The 21,539-nt window shown below is 43.9% G+C and overlaps 1 protein-coding gene across 5 annotated transcripts in view; it reads right to left on the bottom strand.

Annotated features, from left to right (window-relative positions):
- The window catches only part of CLTC (clathrin heavy chain), a 105,701-nt gene extending 87,407 nt beyond the window's left edge, over positions 1-18,294 (bottom strand). The window contains exon 1 of one of the 5 annotated variants that reach the window (XM_056556662.1): positions 17,248-18,294. In XM_056556662.1, coding sequence (XP_056412637.1) covers positions 17,248-17,289 — 42 coding nt within the window. In that variant the 5' untranslated portion in view covers positions 17,290-18,294. The remainder of the gene's footprint in view (positions 1-17,247) is intronic. The other 4 variants (XM_056556664.1, XM_056556661.1, XM_056556665.1 and 1 more) reach the window with 4 other exon arrangements.
- Between the last annotated feature and the right edge of the window lie 3,245 nt (positions 18,295-21,539).

Below are 21,539 nucleotides of genomic sequence, written 5' to 3'. Positions count from 1 at the left end.
CAGAATCCCATTGCAGTAAATGGGCAGCAAGTTGCAGTGAAATTTCTGTCAGAATTCTGCACAGAATTTCCACCATGTAAACGGTCTAAGGCTGGGTTCACACGACATTTTGCCTATACGGGAACTGGATCCTGCTGGGATACGTGAGCAACCAGTTTTCATTCCCCCCAGCCGGATCCGGTCCCCATATAACCAAAACGTAGTGTGAACCCAGCCTTGGATAGTACAATTTTATAGAAAAAGTCCACAAATGCACAAAGTTTATCACAGTGATTTATGAGGTTTGATAGCCTACAGGAGCTTAGTTATCTAGTCTACATATTAGGGATCGACCGATATCGTTTTTTTAGGGCCGATACAGATAATCGGTGGAGGTTAGGGCCGATAGCCGATAACTTATACAGATATTCCGGTATAAGTTATCGGCTATTTATCCCCCCGCGACACCGCTGCAGAGCATTGATTTAACGCGGGCGCTTTAAATGAATGCACTGCAGTGGCTTTTGCAGTGCCATAGGCCGCCGCCGCCACCAGCTTCTTTTCCCCTGCCTGTCCGGGGGTCCCGAGTCCTATCACAGTAACAGGACTCGGGACCCCCGGACAGGCAGTGGGAGAGTAGCGGGTGGCGGCAGCCGCGGCACCACTCCCCTCACCGCGGCACCACTCCCCCCACCGCCGCACCGCGTCGCACACCCCACCGCACCGCCCCGGCCCCATTGCCTCCCCCATCTCCGGTTTTATAATTACCTGTTCCCGGGGCCCACTGTACATCTGGCTCCGGTGGCGTCCTCCTGAGCTGTTACTGTGCGCACTGACGGTGACGTCACGTCGCTCACGTCACGTCACTCGTCATTGCGCACAGCGTAACGCAGGACGCAGCAGGAGCCAGAAGTAGTGTGGGCCCCGGGAACAGGCTGGCTAAATGACTACTTCTGAAGTGCTATTTCTTCAATAGGTTGATGCAGTCTAGGCTGCTGCCCCAGTGGAATGAGAAGTACAGGTAAAGTGGTAACCGCAAAGAAGCATTATTTATGTCTGCCCTACTAATTAAACTGGTAACCAATACCATAAGTCATCATTAAATATGCATCCATTCCATCAGTACTAAAGGAGGAGAAGGGATCTGGTTCCTAGTTCTGCTTGTCATGATTCATTCCGTAAATTCTAATTCTGTACATCAGTAATACATTACCTGCTCTGTCCAACATCTGACAATCCAAATGCCTGCAACACACCATTATTGTGTATTCATTTTCACACATCCTGTAACAGCCCAGCTACAAGATAAGCATGTATGGCTTTATAAAACAACCTCCATTGTTTTTACTAATGACAGAAGTCCCAGCAGTCAGACCCCTGACAATCACTCTTTCACAATCAGTCTAAATGACAGACCATAAAAGAAAAGACTTCATATAGGAATACCTCTTCATAGAAGAATACCGTAAATATAATTTGTGACATCAGAAATTTAAGTTTATGTTATGTTCAGATTGTTCATTGTAGATGGTCACCCTTGACTTCAATATGGGGTTCAAAATCCCTACTGTTATGCATTAGCTGCGGATCTGCAGCAAAGTGATTTAAAGTGACTGGAGAAAAAAAAAACTGCATCATTTGATAAAGATTTTAATGCTCTCACTACTCTACCCCTGAGAGACAGTGGACAGCTATTTCTCATTCTGCCTTTCAGGAAGTAGGATCAGGACTGGTCAGTTTGCAAATTCATGCCTAGACTTCCTTTCCATCTCTGGCTAATCACAGCACCACACCTACTCCTCTCTGCTAGCCAATGACTACGTGCTGAAGTGCAATGGACTAAATAGGCTGGCACTGTAATGGCGGATGATTTACAGTACAATACAGATGTCATGTGGGGGAGAAGGGGGTTACTTATTTACTTTGCAAGGTGAGAAAAAAAAAAGTACAGCAAGATAGGGGTTAAACAGATCACTGAACTGCTGCTGAAATGAATCAGAAGCCCTGATTTACCTTTCAAGGACAGTAAGGACCCTTTGGAGAATGAAGTAATTTTTGGTAATCGAAGTTATACATTTTGGCCACTTTTCTCATTCAATAGATTTTAAAGGGTACCTCTCATCAAAAAAACTTTTGATATATTATAGATTAATGTATGCAGAATAACTTTACAATTGCATGTTATTAAAAAATATGCTTCTTTCTATTAAATTTTTCACTTTGAAGAAATGACCACTAGGGGTCTCCCTACCAGTCCTGGCAGCAAGCATTTCAGACTCATGCTGGAGTCCTAAACACTACGAGCTGTCAGTCTGCTTTGTTCACAAAGGAGAACACTCAGAGCTGCCAGCCTGCTTTGTTCACAGCCTGTTTGGCTGTGAACAAAGCAGGCTGGCAGCTCTGAGTGTTTAGGACTCCAGCATGAGTCAGAAATGCTTGCTGACAGGACTGATCGGGAAAAATACAATAGAAAGAAGCATATTTTTCATTAACATGCTATTGGAAAGTTATTCAACATTCATTAATCTAAAATATAGCAAAAGTTTATTTGATGAGAGGTACCCTTTAAAAAAATGGTTTGATAATGATATATTTCCTGCATAGCACTGAACAGTGAGATCTGCGCTCTACTGATCTGCCAGGCTGCATCACTGAAGTGTTGATCCGACAGCCTGAGGTTGGTATGGGGACCATCAGCCACCATTTTAACTTATCAAACCCCTAAATCGTATTATGGGGGTCCAATGAGCACCATGAGCTAACCGGCAGTTAACCAACTACTTTATTCAGATGGTGTCTAAATGATGGGCAGCACCAGTATGGGCGCTGCCCATCATTAGTGGTGAGTGCCTGGCTACGTATAGTAGCTGTCACTCTCCGCTAGAGATGAGTGAACTTACAGTGATTCTATTTGTCGTAAACTTCTCGGCTCGGCAGTTGATGACTTATCCTGCAAAAATTAGTTCAGCTTTCAGGTGCTCCGGTGGGCTGGAAAAGGTGGATACAGTCCTAGGAGAGCAAAAAAAAACTGCAGGAGCGTCAGTCACTTAACACTGCAGGGCCTACATGTTTAACGTCCCTTGGTCGTTAAGCTCCAGATGGCAAGAGCGTACATGTAAGCCTGAAGTCATCTAAGTGTTAAGAAACCAGCTAGGTTTTTCTTATCCTGAATAACCCCTTTAATGACCGCCAAAACCTCTTTTTACTGTGGGTGCTAGATGCATCTTACCCTCTGAAGGCCTCCATGACTGTCAAGGTAGATCTGCATCAGGTAAGCTGTACTAGAAGTAGGGATGAAACAACTAATCGGTTAATAATCAATTAATCAATTATTAAAATAGTTTTTTGTCACCTCTGGAAAACATTTGTCTAAAGGGTCCTAAAACCAGAATTTTCAACTATTACAGAATTTTTTTTTTTTTTTTAAACAAACCACACAAACCAAAAAACAAAGAATAGATGATTGTTGGCAGAAAAAGGCAATACATTCCATCTAGTCTGCCCTTTTGCTTTGAATCATATCTATCATCTGCATATTTGTTTTTAAAGGGTTACTCATTAAAATTACTTTTTGCTATTGCACTCCTTATGGTAAGTAAAGAATATTTCTAATATACTTAGTTTAAAAAAAAAATGATGTTTTCTATGTTTTATTTGTGCTTAAAAATGCTCAAGAGCACATTCTCTCCCCCCCCCCCCCATCTTATACATAGACTTATGACCGAGGTCCAAACACAGAAAGTGCAGCCTGGAGTGCTGAGGGGGTGTGTCCAGCCGCATCCAATTATAGCTCCTCTCACACTTAACTGCCAAATGCTGTTGGTTGGACACACCCCTCAGCACTCCAGGCTGCACTTACTGTGTTTGGGCTTTGGTCCTAAGTCTGTGTATAAGATGGGGGAAAATGTGCTCTTGAGCTTTTTTAAGCACAAATAAAACTTTTTTTTTTTAACCAAAGTATATTAGAAATCTTTTTTATTTACCATAAGTAGTGCAATATAAAAAATTTGTTTTAATGAGAGTCACCATTTAAGTGAAAAGATGGGTGACAATCCACTGTGTGGATATTCCATCATTTGTGCCAGGGAAAGCAATGTAAATACCTTAGTTACATAACAGTCATGTGACCACATTGTGCATATGCAGCCTCTCAGGGCTGTGAACAAAGATTGGAGTAAAATGGGCACTATTTTTTTTTTACTTCTCTAAGAAGGCCTAAAATTATTTTCTAGCAGACAATCCCCTTGTATCAATGCGGTGTGGACACCATTTGAATAGTGTAATTTCTAAAATTCAGGTTAACAAAAAAGCTAAAAAGTTATAAGCTTACAGCTTACGGATTAGCATATAGCAAAGCTTACAGCTGCATTAGCAAGATGCTGAGCAAGAAATAACTGCCTGGTCAAGAAAACACCAACAAAAGAGAAGGAATGCAAATTTTATGTGAAGAAACAGTCAGATGCTATGTATTTCTACAATGAGCACCATGTTACATTTAGAATTAAAGGGATTCTCCACCGTAAGGTGATTTTAGTATGTGCCTGGCAGGCAGTAATGGACATGCTTAGGAAGGATTTGCGCTCGTCTTGGGGCTAAATGTCTGTTGTGAGATTACCTTAACACTGTGGATAGCTGTTTGTGAACTGGTATTTCCTGTTTGACTTTTCTTTCTTTGCCTACAAATCCTATAATTCCATTTTCCTCCCTCCCACACATCAGCCACCCCACCCATTGAAACATAAATGAGCTGCATCCATTCAAAAGACCTGCGGTTTTCAATCAGGGTATCTACAGCTGTTGCATTAGTTACAGATTGATCTCTCTCCCACCAAGCGATCCCTCCACCCATTGAAGCAGACAGGCTCCATGTCATCAGCTGACTAGTGAGTCAGGTCTTGGCGGTATTGCAACCTGGGAAAAATCTGAGAAAGCAGTCATTTTGTATGTTGGTAAAAATAAATATTGGGGTGAAAATCACGTAAGAATTGTGAGAAAACTGTCACACATAGGTAAAGAAACTATATTATGAACTACACTAACTTTACAGCCTCTGTAGCATAGTCAAATAAAGATTCCTGGAATACCCCTTTAATCTACAAAAAAAAAAAAAAAAGTAAGTAACACTAAATTTCTTAACATGTAGAGGCACTGTGTTGCAGCCTTTTACTATAGCCCAGAGCTGCATTAATAAATGCAGGCTCTAAAATGTGACCCTTACAGAACTGCTTATTTTAGATCTTACAAGGAGCAGCGGAGACAGTGCAACACTGGACTATGCTATGTCTGACAGCTGCCATAAAGAATGAATGGAGCTGTGACCCATCACTCCATTCTAACGGGAGACTGGGGCACTCACAATCAGATAGTTATCCCAATTAATGACAATTTTTTTTCTTTTTTCAAGAGAACTATTTTTCCTTGGCAAACTAGTTGCTTAAAGGGGTACTCCGGTGGAAAACTTATATTTAAAAATCGTAATCCTTCCAGTACTTAGTTGCTATATGCTCAACAGCAAGTTGTTTTCTTTTTGAATTTCCTTTCTGTCTGACCACAGTGCTCTCTGCTGACACCTCTGTCCATTTTACAAACTGTCCAGAGCAGGAGAAGTTTGCTATGGGGATTTGTTTGTACTCTGGACAGTTCCTGACATGGGCAGAGGTGTCAGCTTGAAAAGAACTCCAGAAAGAAATACAACTTCATCTGTAGTATACAGCAGCTGATAAGTACTGGAAGGATTACGATTTTTAAATAGAAGTAATTTACAAATCTGTTTCATTTCCCGACACCAGTTGGGAAAAAAAAAAGTGGGATGTATGGGAGTTTTTTTTTTTTTATATCTTTTTGGGTTACATGTGACTTTTTGATTGCTTTCTATTACTCTTTTTGGATTGAATGGAATAAAAAAAATAATAATAAAAAGGCAATTCTGGAAATGTATGTTTTAGTGATAAATCCCAGGGACTAGGTATACTATGTATTTCATGTTGGCGCATAAGTTGTCAGCTCCAGTGGCGGAGGCATATTGAGATTACATGTTCCAGGCATCTGAAACACCCCACTTGTGCCAAGAGTGACACGGACAGTGCTGTCCCCGGCGGGGTCCAGGCGAAGCTCCTTCAGCACTTCCTCTCATTCATAGGCTCGTGCCACCTTTTCTAATTTTTTTATTTTATTTATTTTTTAACACTGTAGGCGAAAGCAGGAGGCAACATCACAACCGGAGAGAAGCAAAGCTGTGGCGAAGGGTGTGTCCTGGACCTGTGTGCATCCTCCCAGCCTATAGGAGAGACCAGGAACAGACCCAGCTAAAGTAAGAGAGAAGCCTTCATCGGGAGTTGATCAGAGGAGAGTGCCCTGCTGTGGCATGTCAGGTGGGTACTGGGGACACTCTTGTGTGGGGGATTGTATACCCACCTGGGCTTCCTGCCATTGCTGCACATGCAACTCTGCCCCCCTGCTGTACCTCTTATCACCCCTTCTACTTCTGCACCACCTGCCACATTAACTTTTTTGGTGCTGGCTTCTACATTTAAAGCAAATTTGTCTCCGGGTACATAATCCTTTTATAGTTTGGATCATTATGAATAAATGATACAAATTATGCGTAATTTTATGTGTTTCTTTTTTCAATAAAATTATTTTGTAAGGAAAGAAACATTCATTTCTTGGTCCAACAAAGGGACTTTGACAAGCAATTGTTTGGTCACGCATAATACACTGATCTACCTGTGTAGCATAAAAGTGACAAGCATCCTATTATGCTCTGCTTCTTGCAGGAACTAATAAAACTGCAAACATGGCAGACTTGGGGGCCTTCAGCAGACCCTCAGCTGCCATGAAAACCCATCTGCACCAAACAATGCATCATAGGGGTACTGATAGGGTGGGAACAGAAAACCCATCCTTTAACCACTTAAATGCTACATGGAGTGGGAGACTGGCTGTTTATGGACAGTTAAACTCCCATGACACCCATGCCTGGCTATTGCTGCCACACCTTAACGACGCAGGATGTAAATGTACATCCTGGTGAGGTGGTACTTAACGCACCAGGACATACATTTACATCCTATACATACCCGCGAGCATCGGAGCGATGCTCAGGTCATGCGCAGCAGGTCCTGGCTGCTGATAGCAGCCAGGGACCCGGCGGTAATGGCAGACATCCACGATCACGCGGATGTCCGCCATTAACCCCTCAGATGCCGTGATTAATACAGATCACGGCATCTGCGGTAGTGCGCTCACTAAAATGGATGATCGGAACGCCTGCAGCACTGCCGTGGCGATCCGATCATCCAGAACGGCAGACCCTCCCTGCCTCCCCCACCTGCCTCCGCTGCCTTCCACAGGTCTTCTGCTCTGGTCTGAGATGGAGCAGACCAGAGCAGAAGATCACCGATAATACTGATCAGTGCTATGTCATATGCAATCAAATGATAGCTATATGTAGTCCCCTATGGGGACTATTTAAGTGTAGAAATAAAAAGTAAAAAAAAGTTAAATAAAAGTTTTTAAAAAAATTTGAAAAATCCCCTCCCCCAATAAAAATGTCAATTGTCAGTTTTTCTCCATTTTACCCCCAAAAAGTGTAAAAAAAATGTTTAATAAACATATTTGGTATCGCCTTGTGCATAAATATCCGAACTATTTAAATATAATGTTAATTATCCCATACAGTGAACTGCAGTAAAGGGAAAAAAATTAAAAGTCCACAATTCCTGCTTTTATAACTTTTTATTCCAAATAAAATTGATACCTTTATTTTAAAAAATTATATATGCAAATATGGTATCAAAAAAACATTACAGATCACGGAGCAAAAATATGAGCCCTCATACCACGACTTATATGGAAAAATAAAAAAGTTATAGGTCAGCAAAATAGAGGGATTTTAAATGCACTAATTTGGTTAAAAGTTTAACGATTTTTTTTTTTAAGGGGTATAATAGAAAATTATGTAATCATGGATATTTTAAAATTGTGGTTTTCTTATCAATTTCCCCACATAGTATTTTTTTGGTTGCACCATACATTTTATGGTAAAGTGAGTGATTTAATTACAAAGTAAAATTGGTCGCGCAAAAAACAAGCCCTCATACTAGTCTGCGGATGAAAATATAAAAGTTTGATTTTTAGAAGGCGAGGAGGAAAAAACGAAAACGTAAAAATAAAATGATCTGAGTCCTTAAGGCCCAAATGGGCTGAGTCCTTAACCCCTTAAGGACGCAGGGTTTTTCAGTTTTTGCATTTTCATTTTTTCCTCATCACATTCTAAAAATCATAACGCTTTCAATTTTGCACATAAAATTCCATATTATGGCTTATTTTTTGTGCCACCAATTCTACTTTGTAGTGACAGTAATTTTACCAAAAAAAATCCATGGTGAAACGGAAAAAAAATTCATTGTGCGACAAAAAATTTTCTTCAATGTCATTTTGTAAATTTTGGGAGCTTCTGTTTCTACGCAGTGCATTTTTCAGTAAAAATGACACCTTGTCTTTATTCTGTAGGTCCATAGGGTTAAAATGATACTCACGGTATATAAGTTGGATATTGTAGTACTTCTGAAAAAAATCATAACTACAGGAAAATTTATATGTAAACAATTCTCACCTTCTAACCCCTATAACTTTTTTATTTTTCCACGTATCGGCCGGTATGAGTGCTCATTTTTTGCGCTGTGTTTTTATCGGTATTTTTGTATTGATCAGACTTTTTGATCGCTTTTTATTCATTTTTTCATTATATAAAAAGTGACCAAAAATACGCTATTTTGGACTTTGGAATTTTTTGCGCGTACGCCATTGACAGAGCGGTTTAATTAACAATATATTTTTATGTTTCGGACATTTCCGCACGCGGCAATACCACGTTTATTTTTATTTACACTTTTTTTATGGGAAAAGGGGGGCGATTCAAACTATTAGGGAAGGGGTTAAATGACCTTTGTTAACTTTTTTTTCCACTTTTTTTTGCAGTGTTATAGCTCCCATAGGGACCTATAACACTGCACACACTGATCTTTTACCCTGATCCCTGCAAAGCCATAGCTTTGCATGGATCAGCGAGATAGGGGCTCGATTACTCAAGCCTGTAGCTCAGGCTTGGAGCAATCAAACGACGATCGGACGCGACGGAGCAAGGTAAGGGGGTCTCCGCTCGCGTCCTAGCTGATTGGGACATCGCGATTTTATCGCGATGTCCCAATCAGCCCGACTGAGCCGCCGGGTAGAGTTTACTTTCACTTTCAGACGTGGCGGTGAACTTTGATTGCCGCATCTGAAGGTTTAATAGCGCGCTGCACAACGATCGGTGCTGCACGCTATTAGCCCAGGGTCCCAGCTATGACTAGCAGCCGGGACCGACCCGGTGTGATGCGGGGTCACGGCATGACCCCGTTTTAAACACCGGGACCGGGCGAGGGGCATACAGGTACGCCCTTTGTCCGGAAGGAGTTAAAGGACAACTGCAGCGGCATTACACTTATTCCCTATCCACAGGATAGGGGATAAGTGTTTGATTGCGGGGGTCCAACCGCTGGGACCCCCCCCCCCCCCGATCTCCCTAATGGGGCGCCGCCATAAGTGCTCATGGTGAGCGCTAAGGCGCGTAGCGTCGACCTAAAGGTCGACGATGACGCCCCGTCTCCTCCCCATCCCCATACAGTTCTATGGGGGATGCGGCGAGGCATGAATGCTGCCTCTCCCATAGAGCTGTATGGAGGAGGTGTGCCGGCCGCAACGTCATGCTGCGGCAGGCACGCCCCCTGCACGGGAGAGCCACGGCCCCGTACAGCATTCGGACCCCCTGCGATCAAACACTTATCCCCTATCTTGAGGATAGGGGATAAGTGTTTAACGCTGCAGATGTCCTTTAAAGGGTACCTTCATCAAAAAACAAAGAAAACTTTTGATATATTATAGATTAAATGTATGCAGAATAACTTTCCAATTGCATGTTATTAAAAAATATGCTTCTTTCTATTTAATTTTCCACTTTGAAAAAATTATCACTAGGGGTCTCCCTACCAGTCCTGGCCGCAAGCCCTTTTAATAGATTTCAGACTCATGCTGGAGTCCTAAATCTCAGACTACAGTCGGGACACAGACAAGCTCAGCACTGCTCCCTGTCTGTCAGACAGGCAGGAACCAGCACTGTGCTCATATAGCACAGCAGAGCATACTCCTGACTCTGCCTTACTGCATGCCCTCATTCATTTTACTATCTGAGCTCCAGTCTTTCTTCTCTCTGCACATGCAGTTGTAAAGAGAAGATTCGGAGCTGCAGGCTGCTGTGTTCATAGCCTCTATGCTGGGCCACGCCTCCTTCCTCCCTCACACTAGGACAGCTGAATGAGCAGCCAAGACAACAATAAATCAGGTAGAAAGAGGGGATTTTGAATTAAAGGGGTACTCCGCCCCTAGACATCTTATCCCCTATCCAAAGGATAGGGGTAAGATGTCAGATCGCCGGGGTCCCGCTGCTGGGGACCCGGGAATCGCTGCTGCAGCACCCCGCTATCATTACTGCGCAGAGCGAGATCGCTCTGCACGTAATGACGGGCAATACAGGGGCCGGAGCATCGTTACGTCACGGCTCCACCCCTCATGATGTCAAGGTCCGCCCCCATCAATACAAGTCTATGGGAAGGGGGCGTGACGCCCCCTGCCATAGACTTGCATTAAGGGGACTGCCGTGATGTCATGAGGGGCGGAGCCATGACGTCACACTGCTCCGGCCCCTGTATCGCCCGTCATTACGCACAGAGCGAACTCGCTCTGTGCAGTAATGATAGCGGGGTGCCGTAGCGGCAATCCCCGGGGTCCCCAGCAGCGGGACTGCGGCGATCTAACATCTTATCCCCTATCCTTTGGATAGGGGATAAGATGCCAGGGGCGGAGTACCCTTTTAAAAGAAACACAGGGATAGTGTCAGTGAGAGTCACGGACAGATTTGGGGGGGGGGGGGGGATTAGGGAGAGTTTAGATCATGATAGGTACTCATTAAAAAGAAAAAAAAATGCATATTGGCAGGATTAAAGCCCATTAATGACCAACATAACGGGCAGTCATTATGGCATAAATAGGTTAATTGGAAAGTCAGCGCATATTCTCCAAATAGCATGCTTGATTGGGTGGTTGTCAAAGCATCCACATTAAGTCCAGTGAGTATTATGCATGGGTCCCATTACTAAGAACAGTAAAAAACTGAAGAAATGTGTTTGTCAAACCTGCCACCATGCTATCACAGCAAATGCCAGTCTATTTCTAAAAGAAAGATTTCTATTACTGGAAAGCATATGCCAATGTGAAAAATTGTATTTGAAAATCAGTCTAACCTGAACTTAAATGGGTACTCCCGTGGGAAAAAAATGTTTTCAAATCAACTGGTTCCAGAAAGTTACCGGTAAATAGATTAGGAAATTACTTTTATTCAAAAATCTTAATACTTCCACTACTTATCAGCTGACATATGCTCCAGAGGAAGTTGCGTAGTTCTTTCCAGTCTGACCACAGAGCTCTCTGCTGACACCTCTGTCCATGTCAGGAACGGTCTAGTATACAAGAAAATTCCCATAGCAAACCTCTAATGTTCTGAACAGTTCCTGGTGAAAGAGGTGTCAACAGAGAGCAATGTGGTCTGACACAACTTCAGGTATTTTATACAGCAGCTGATAAGTACTTGAAGGATTAAGATTCTTAAATAGAAGTAATTTACAAATTTAGATACATTTCTGGCACCAGATGATTAAAAAACATTTTTTACTGGCAAAATGCAAATACATTTGTGTAAATGGAGTCATGTAATAAAGGATTACTGGTATTGTGGGAGACATGGTAAAACTTCACAGTTCTCAATATCTGTGTGCCATTACTTAAAGGGTTATTTCCATCTCAGACAATTATGGTATATCCAAAAGATGCCTGCAAGTCATTAGTCCCACCCTTCTCATTCTGCCTGGTACGTCTGCCACCACCACCTACCTAGTGAGGATTGGACAGGTGGCAATAGATGACTCCTATTATCTTCTATAGAATCAGAAAAGAAACTGAGCAGAGCCGTTTCTGTAACTCCTATAATAGTATGAATATGCAATAAATGTCAGAATACCCCTTTGATGGAAACCTCCTTGTATACATTCAGAAGCTGAAAACCATCTTAGTGCTTTTCTCAAAGCTCAATAGAAGAGATATGATACACAGTAGCTGAAACCACTTGAAGCGCTTTGTGTTTTGTTTTTTAGCAGTAATTTGGGGAAACTGTAAGGCCTCTCCCTTAATACACCTGTCATGAAGCAGCTGCACTTTAAACCCTTAACGACGCAGGACGTAAATGTACGTCCTGGTGCGGTGGTACTTAACGCACCAGGACGTACATTTACGTCCTATACATGACAGCGAGAATAGGAGCGATGCTCGGGTCATGCCCGGCAGGTCCAGGGTGCGGATAACAGCCAGGGATCCGTCGGTAATGGCAGACATCCACGATTGCACGGATGTCTGGCATTAACCCCTCAGATGCCATAATACAGATCACGGCATCTGCGGGAGTGCAGTCACTAAAATGGATGATCGGATCGCCTGCAGCGCTGCCGTGGCGATCAGATCATCCAGAATGGCAGACAGAGGTCCCCTCACCTGCCTCCACTGCCTTTCATGGGTCTTCTGCTCTGGTCTGAGATAGAGCAGACCAGAGCAGAAGATGACCGATAACACTGGTCAGTGCTATGTCCTAGGGATGTAAGAAAAAATCGATTCTCGCGATAATCGCGATTTTTCATTTGCCGATACAGAATCGATTCAAAATATTTTTGAATCGATTCTTTTAGGGATGTGGAATTTTTAATAAAACACACTTTATCTTACCTGCCAACGAGCCCGCGGAGCTCCGGTACAGGTGTTCGGTCCCCGGGCTGTATTCTTCTTACTTCCTGTTAGTCCGGCACGTCACATGGAGCTTCAGCCTATCACCAGCCGCAGCGATGTCCCGCCTCCGCTGGTGATAGGCTGAAGCTCCATGTGACGTGCCGGACTAACAGGAAGTAGGAAGAATACAGCCCGGGGACCGAACACCTGTACCGGACTGTACCGGAGCTCCGGGGGCTCGTTGACAGGTAAGATAAAGTGTGTTTTATTTTATTTTGCAGCACCGGAGTACTAGATCGCCGCTGTCAAAGCTGACAGCGGCGTCTATTGGGATCTATGAATGCTCCCAGGTGGGCGATATATCGCGATGTATCGTCACCTAGACGGTATCGCGATATATCGCGATATATCGAATCGCCACACTGGTATCGCGATTCGAATCGAATCGCCAAATTCTTGGCGATTCACACCCCTACTATGTCCTATGCATAGCACTGAACAGTATTAGCAATCAAATGATTACTATAAATAGTCCCCTATGGGGACTATTAAAAAGTGTAAATCTAAAAGTAAAAAGTAAAAACAAATTTGAAAAATCCCCTCCCCCCCAATAAAAAATTTAAATTGTCCGGTTTTCCCCATTTTACCCCCAAAAAGTGTAAAAAGATATTTTATTAAACATTTGGTATCGCCAGGTGCGTAAATATCCAAACTATTAAATTGTAATATTAATTATCCCGTACGGTGAACGGAAAAAAAAAAAAAGTCCAAACTTTATGCTTTTTATTTATAACGTTTTATTCCAAATAAAATTGATAAAAAATGTATTAAAAGTTTTATATATGCAAATGTGGTATCAAAAAAAATGACAGACCATGGTGCAAAACAATAGCCCTCATACCGCCGCTTATACAGAAAAATTTAAAAGTTATAGGTCAGCAAAATAGAGGGATTTTAAACGCACTAATTTGGTTAAAAGTTTGCGATTTTTTTTAAGCGGTATAATAGAAAAGTATGTAATCATGGGTATCATTTTAATCGTATTGACCCACAGAAAACAGGTCTATTTTACCGTAAAGTGTACAACATGAAAATAAAACCTTCCAAAATTTGCTAAATTGTGGTTTTCTTATCAATTTCCCCACACAAATAGTATTTTTTTTTGTTGCGCCATACATTTTATGGTAAAATGAGTGATGTCATTACAAAGGACAACTGGTCATGCAAAAAACAAGCCCTCGTTTCTAGTCTGTGGATGAAAATTTTAAAGTGTCATGATTTTTAGAAGGCAAGGAGGAAAAAACTAAAACGGAAAATATTGTCTTAGTCCATAAATGGGCACTGTCAGATACAAAAACTTGATATGTTGTAAAGCATGTATAACCAATAGGTTTTGCAATTGCTTTCATTAGAACATTTTCAGTATTTCATACTGAAAAAGCCAAACAACTGCCCCCCCCCCCCCTGCCTGCTTGGACACATACTAGTCCTGCTGTGTCTATGCGTCATGGACACACTTCCTTGATTGACAGCTGTGAGCGCAGGGCTCACAGCTGGAGGAAAAATCCTCCCACTGTCAGCTTGTGTCCCGCTACAGTCAGGGAGTACAAGCTGGGAGTTGTAGTTTTGCTAATGCTAGCGGAGATGTGAGCAGACAGCATACTGAGAGAGGGGGCGGAGACCTGCACATTGAGGCCACACCCCCTCCCTTTGAGAGGAATTCAGACTAGTGAGCTAAATTAAAATTTGAATAAGAAAATAAAGGTGCTAGACACATAAAAATTAGATGTACATGGTCAGGATTAGGTACTGAGTGATATATTAAAATAAATGTTTTTTGTTGGATCTGACAGGAACGCTTTAAGGCCCAAATGGGCTGAGTCCTTAAGGGGTTAAAGATATTTAAATAGGACACCATTAAACAGCATAAAACTGGATTGTACATTTCCCCCCAAATCACACTAAGGGGTACTGTATGTGGTCACCTGCTCACGTTTATGTGCTAAGGTCAAAGCCCTCTGAAAAGACCAGCTTCTAGCCAGCCAGAAGGACTAGGTGTAGCTATGTATGACATCCATTCATTCAGACGAGTGACATGTAATACATCACCTCCCAAGGCATGCTAACATCCCCAAGTAATGTTATGAAAGGAGGGCCATGTCAATAGCAGAAAGTTCAGCAAAAACCTCAGCGTCCCGTTTATATCTAAGTGGCCAAGGGCTTACTGAATGGTAGCAGCATCCTAAGTGAGTGCTTAGTGATCCCCTTCCTTTTTGCATTCAGTTGGCATGCTGAGCAAAATAAACTACAATATACTCACCTGGTCTAGTGTCGGTTGCTACAGTTCTTCTGTTTACTACCCCCTATGACACACTGTCCCAGCTCAGCCGATAATGTTGGAAACACACTGCAGTGGATTAGGAACATCAGAGCAGGAATAGCGTGTCCTCCATAGACAGAAGGACTGGGGTGGACCAGGTGAGGTGAGTAAGCTGTCATTTGTTTTTTGTTTTTTTACTGGGGGAAGCATGAAATTATGTTTTTAGTCAATCTTCATTCTAAAGTGGTACTCCACTGGAAAACATTTATTTATTTATTTTAAATCAACTGGTGCCAGGAAGTTAAACAGATTTGTAAATTACTTCTACTAAAAAAATCTTAATCCTTCCAGTAATTATCAGCTGCTTTATGCTCCACAGGAAGTGCTTTTCTTTTTAAATTTCCTTTCTGCCTGACTACACTGCTCTCTGCTCTCTGCTGACATCTTTCCAGAGTAGAAGCAAATCCCCATAGAAAACCTATTCTGCTCTGGACAGTTCCTGACATGGAAAGGTGTCAGCAGAGAACATTGTGGTCCGGTGGAAAGGAAATTCAAAAAGAAAAGAACTTCCTGTGGATCGTAACGGCAGCTGATCGGTACTGGAAGGATTAAAGGAGTTCTCCAACTGAAATCTTTTATCCCCCGCTGTACCTGGGCTGTAAAACTATACATAATAAACTTTCACTTACCTGCCTACAATCCCCCGTGGTTCCGATATCGCCGCCCGTGCTCCGGTCCCTGTCAGCTTCTTCTTCCTGCGGGTCGGTGACTTCACTCTGCACTCAGCCTATCAGCGGCCACGACGGGACATTGCTGTGGCCGCTGACAGGCTGAGCGCAGAGTGAAGTCACAGACCCGCAGGAAGTGGAATAGACCGGGACGGCGGTATCGGAGCAACGGGGGATCGTAGGCAGGTAAGTGAAAGTTTATTATGTATAGTTTTACAGCCCGGGCAGAGCGGGGGTTAAAAGTGTTAGCTTAGAGAACTCCTTTAAGGTTTTTTTAATAGAAGTTATTTACAAATCTGTTTAACTTTCCGGCAACGTTGATTTAAAAGAAAAAAAATTTCAGTGGAGTACCCCTTTAACAACCAGTCAGACAACTGCTGACCATGTCAGGTTTCCTGTATGTGGACTGACAATAGGAAGAATGCACTGAGCATAAAGCAGACTTGGGTACAGGTATTGATTGTCACAATGCACTTTCAGATCAGTGAGGAGAGATGTAACAAAATCTGTGTAGAGCAGTGTTTCCCAACCAGTCTGCCTCCAGCTGTTGCGGAACTTCAACTCCCAGCATGCCCGGACAGCCGAAGGCTGTCCGGGCATGCTGGGGGTTGTAGTTCCGCAACAGCTGCAGGCACACTGGTTGAAAAACACTGGTGTAGAGGAAGAGCAGTGCAGTTGCCTAGAGCAACCAGTCAGATTGCTTCTTTCATTTTTAAAAAGGACCTCTCAACAAAATAAAAGCAGCAATTTGATTGGCTCTTTCTCTACATGGGTTTTGATAATCTCCCCATTATAGTTTCCCCTGTGTGCAGATGACCTAATACTATGAGATCCATAGGGAAGTCAGGCCCCCAGCGAGGAGGGATCTTTGCCCTTTACCATACAGCTATAGTCATTCATTCGTCACTGCATTACACAATGCCTGTCACCGCGACACTCCCTCCTGTCCTGCATGAAATCTCCTCCACCTGCCCCAGGTCTCCGTTCACACCTAGCCTGTCTTCCGCCTCCAGCCTGTGACATCAGCAGGGAAGGGGTTAGCAGGCCTACTGCCTTGGCGGTGAATGAAGCGAGCAGAGAGGCAGAGGTCAAGGTTAACCAGTGACACTAGTTCCCCTTACTGTGTATATATATATATATATATATATATATATATATATATATATATATACCCGGTGCTGAGGAGGAGGCCACTGACAGGGCGCAGGTTAATTCATTCCACCGGCCTAGAACACAGCACCGGGGATACCGGATAGACCCTCCCCAGCCGGACACACTGCGCCCCCACCACTGGCCGCTATGCTCTGCCCCTGAGGTGAAGGCCTCGGGCGGTAGGCTGGGCTCCGGTACCTGCAGGTGCTCCTGGAAGCGGATGGGTAGTATCTGAGCCATGGCGGTTCCGAGCTGTACGGCTTCTCTCTTGTCCCCGGGCTGTCACCTCCCGCCTCTCGCAGGTTCCTCGTTCTCTCAGGTACTGGGAATGGCAGTAAGATGTCCTTTGCGCGCCGCCTGTCTAAGAGAACGCGTCCTCCGGCTGTTCCTCGCTGACTATCGGGCAGGAGCCGCAATGGCGGAAACGGGGGAGCTGCCTCTGCAATCCGGAACGACAGCTTCACCCTCACTCTGCGCCCCGCCCCCTCCACGCGCAGGAATACCGCCTCTTAGCTTTCAGAGCTGGCCGCTCAACGCCCGGCGGATGGATATCACTTCTGGTCTCAGATTACAACGCTATAAAGCGCTCGCTTAGGAGATGCGTTACGTGGCTGTTGGAAATCGTGTTTATTGTGAAAACGGCAGACCGTAAAGTGAACGTTTCGTGAGACTTATATTCCACTCCCGGGATTTTTTTTTCCCCCTGCCTTTTTAATTTTGCCACATCATGCGACTGGGTGACGTGACGTCATTTCCGGAAAATTTGTACCTTGAGTTTGTGATCACATGACGCGGGATGTTGCCTGATGCTGAGCTTGTGGGGGCTGAGTGTCACAGGGCTATGCTGCTACCTGGCAGTCATCGGGGCAGCAGTGGTCCCGCAGCCCGTGTACGGTTCCGCCTATCACCGGGGCTAAAACTTCTCTAACAAAACTGGAGCTATCCACCCAAAGGGAGTGTCCCAAGTCGTGTCCTGCCAGGCCAGCTTCACTGAGGCACGAGCTGCCTAGGAGAACATCAGCACTGGAGCCTTGCCCTATCCTCACTAAGTCTTGTAACCTTGACTAAGGTCATGGATAGGCAGCTGGCCAAGAAACTACCCTCACCCAGAAGAAACCTCCATGGTTATATGGCAGTGTTCACACCTGGTTGCGGATAAGAATTCTTTTTTTCTTTTCATTTTGTAGTAATGATAAATTAACATACGGGGGCAAGTTTCACACACTGATGTTTTATCAAACACAGCACATACTATCCACAATCAGACAATAAAACAAGACAGAGATCAGGATGTACACCTTATGGTACTAACACACTTCATTTCTGCCCCCGTTAATCATATCCTGCCGAAAACGGGATTCCGACATGTTAACGGGGGCAGTGGACCCCATTCACTTCTATGGCCGAACGTCCGGGACGTATCCACTATGTTAAGCAGACTCATGACGAGGGCTTTTGCGCTTTTGAAATAGCGCATAAGTCCTGAAATAAGTCACTAGGTGGCTATAATCGACCATAGAAGTGAATGGTGTTCTCTGCTCTCATTGACAGTATATCTCAGTATTTTGCATCAGTATTTGTAAGCCAAAATCAGAAGTGGAATAAACAGCAGAAAAACGTAATAGAAAGATTTCAATATTTCTTTGATTTACACTCACTTCTGGTTTTGACTAACAAATATAGTGATCCCCCAACCTACAATGGCCCTGTCATCGCTAATTTCAACATACGATGGCTCTCAGAGGCCATCGCATGTTGAAGGCAGTATCAACATACAAAGCTTCTGTATGTCGGGGCCATCGCATAAACGGCTATAGGCTATCCAGCAGTGCAGACTATTTCAGCTGCTGCCGGACAGCCGTTTAATGTGCCCCGTGTGGTTCGGTGAGCGTCACTCTCCTGTCCCCGATGTTCCGTACCATCCTCTTCAGGCTCCACTGCATGGCCGTCGCTCTCCTTCGTTGTCATCACGTTGCCGCACACGCCGTCCCTTCATCCAATAGAAGCAGCATGCACAGCGACGTGATGACGCTGAAGGAGAGACACGATCCAGGGCATCGGGGATGTGATGGCGGCAATGGAGAGTGACAATCCAGGGCAGCGGTGACAGTCCGGAGCGGCAAGGACACGTGAGTATACCTTTCTATATTATTATTGCACGGATCCCTCAACATACGATGAATTCAAGTAATGCTAGACCTCATGTGGCTGGAGTGTGTTAGCAGTTCCTGCAAGAGGAAGGCATTGATGCTATGGACTTTCCCGCCTGTTCCCCAGACCTGAATCCAATTGAGCACATCTGGGGCATCATGTCTCGCTCCATCCACCGACGTCACGTTGCACCACAGACTGTCCAGGAGTTGGAGATGCTTTAGTCCAGGTCTGGGAGGACATCCCTCAGGAGACCATCCACCACCTCATCAGGAGCATGCCCAGGTGTTGTAGGGAGGTCATACGGGCACGTGGATGCCACACACACTACTGAGCCTCATTTTGATTTGTTTTAAGGACATTACATCAAAGTTGGATCAGCCTGTAGAGTAGTTTTCCACTTTGCTTTTGAGTTTGACTCCATGTCCAGACCTCCATGGGTTGATAAATGTGATTTCCATTGATCATTTGTGTGTGATTTTGTTGTCAGCACATTCAACTATGTAAAGAGGAAAGTATTTCATACGATTAGTTCATTCATTCAGATCTAAGATGTGTCATCTTAGTGTTCCCTTAATTTTTTTGGGCAGTGTATATATACAGTGGTCCCTCAACATACAATGGTAATCCGTTCCCGTTAAATATAGGACGTTATACTCATCTGTCCCCGCCGTCACCGCTGCCCTGGATGTCGCCGTCCATCACTGCCGCTGTGTCCCCGCCGCTCCGGAACGTCTCTGTTGCCTGGGATCATCGTTCCCCATGGCTGCCATCACGTCACTATGCACGCCGTTCCTAGCGGATGACGGGACGGCGACGTGATGACGACGATGGAGAGCGCCGGCGATGCAGGGGATCCAGAAGATGATGTCATGGAGCACTGTGGACAGGTGAGTGACCATCACCGGAGCTTACGGGGCACCGTAAACGGCTATCCTGCAGCAGCTGAAGCAGTCTGCGCTGCCAGATAGCCGTTTATGCGATGGCCCCGACATACAAAAGCATTGTATTTTGATACTGCTTTCAACATGCAATAGCCTCTGAGAGGCCATCGCATGTTGAAATTATCGTAGGTCGGGGGGTCACTGTATATCTTGTGAGAAGGTGAAGGGCATTGTGGTTGATTGGTCGGTATGTGTCATCAAGGCTCCTGGTCTTGGTGAAGTAAGAGCCGATAATTATCCAGTGTCTGTGCTGGAATGTAGACTGACACTGTGGCTGTAGTAGGGCTGGAAAGCCAATCCGGGACGGCTCTTACTGGTGAATGGTCAAGTGTTGGGTGGGGGCCATTCCCCACAATCCAGACCGCCTTTTGTTGGCCTTAAAGGCAAGCTGCTCCACCAGCTGGGGGGATATGCATGTTGCAGCTCACACTGCCAGAGAGCTGAGTTTTGAGATTTTCCTTGTGGAGTGTGGAAGCTGGTGAGCATAGTGCCTGGATGCTTGGAAAAGACTTGCTTTATGCCGCATGGCATGGACTCAGGTATGAACAAACACCTAAGGAACGCAGATGGGCTTTTGTTAATTTTTCTTTGATCTGCATTTAAGACTGTTTGCCAAGTGTGAATAAAACACTGAACTTTGATTTGAAAAGTCCTGTTTCCGTGCCTCTATACTGCAACCGCACCTGTCTGCAAGAGCGAGTCATCACAATATATATATACACATATATATATATATTTATATACACACACATACTGTCATGACCGTAAATGTTGGCACCTCTGAAATTTTTCAAGAAAATGAAGTATTTCTCACAGAAAAGGATTGCAGTAACACATATTTTGCTATACACATGTTTATTCCCTTTGTGTGTTTTGGTACCAAAAAAAGGGAGGGAAAAAAAGCAAATTGGGCATAATGTCACACCAAACTCCAAAAATTGTCTGGACAAAATTATTGACAGCCTTTCAAAATTGTGAGAAAATAAGATTGTTTCAAGCATATGATGCTCCTTTAAACTCACCTGGGGCAAGTAACAGGTGTGGGCAATATAAAAATCACACCTGAAAGCAGATAAAAAGGAGAGAAGTTCACCTATTCTTTGTAATGCAATTATGAAAATGTTATCCTTTAACCCCTTAAGGACCAAGCCCATTTTAACCTTAAGGACCAGGCCAATTTTATTTTTGAGTTTTCGTTTTTTCCTCCTTGCCTTCTAAAATCCATAACTCCTTTATATTTCCATCTACAGACCCATATAAGGGCTTGTTTTTTGTGTGACCAATTGTACCTGTAATGAAACCTCTCATTTTACCATAAAATGTACGGCGAACCACCAAACTAATTTTTTAGGGAGGAAATTTAAATGAAAACCACAATTTTGCACATTTTGGAGG

This window comes from Hyla sarda, chromosome 2 (assembly GCF_029499605.1).
Source record: "Hyla sarda isolate aHylSar1 chromosome 2, aHylSar1.hap1, whole genome shotgun sequence".
Lineage (NCBI taxonomy): Eukaryota > Metazoa > Chordata > Amphibia > Anura > Hylidae > Hyla > Hyla sarda.
The sequence above is the reverse complement of the archived record's forward strand: the minus strand, read 5'-3'. Positions and strand labels throughout refer to the sequence as shown.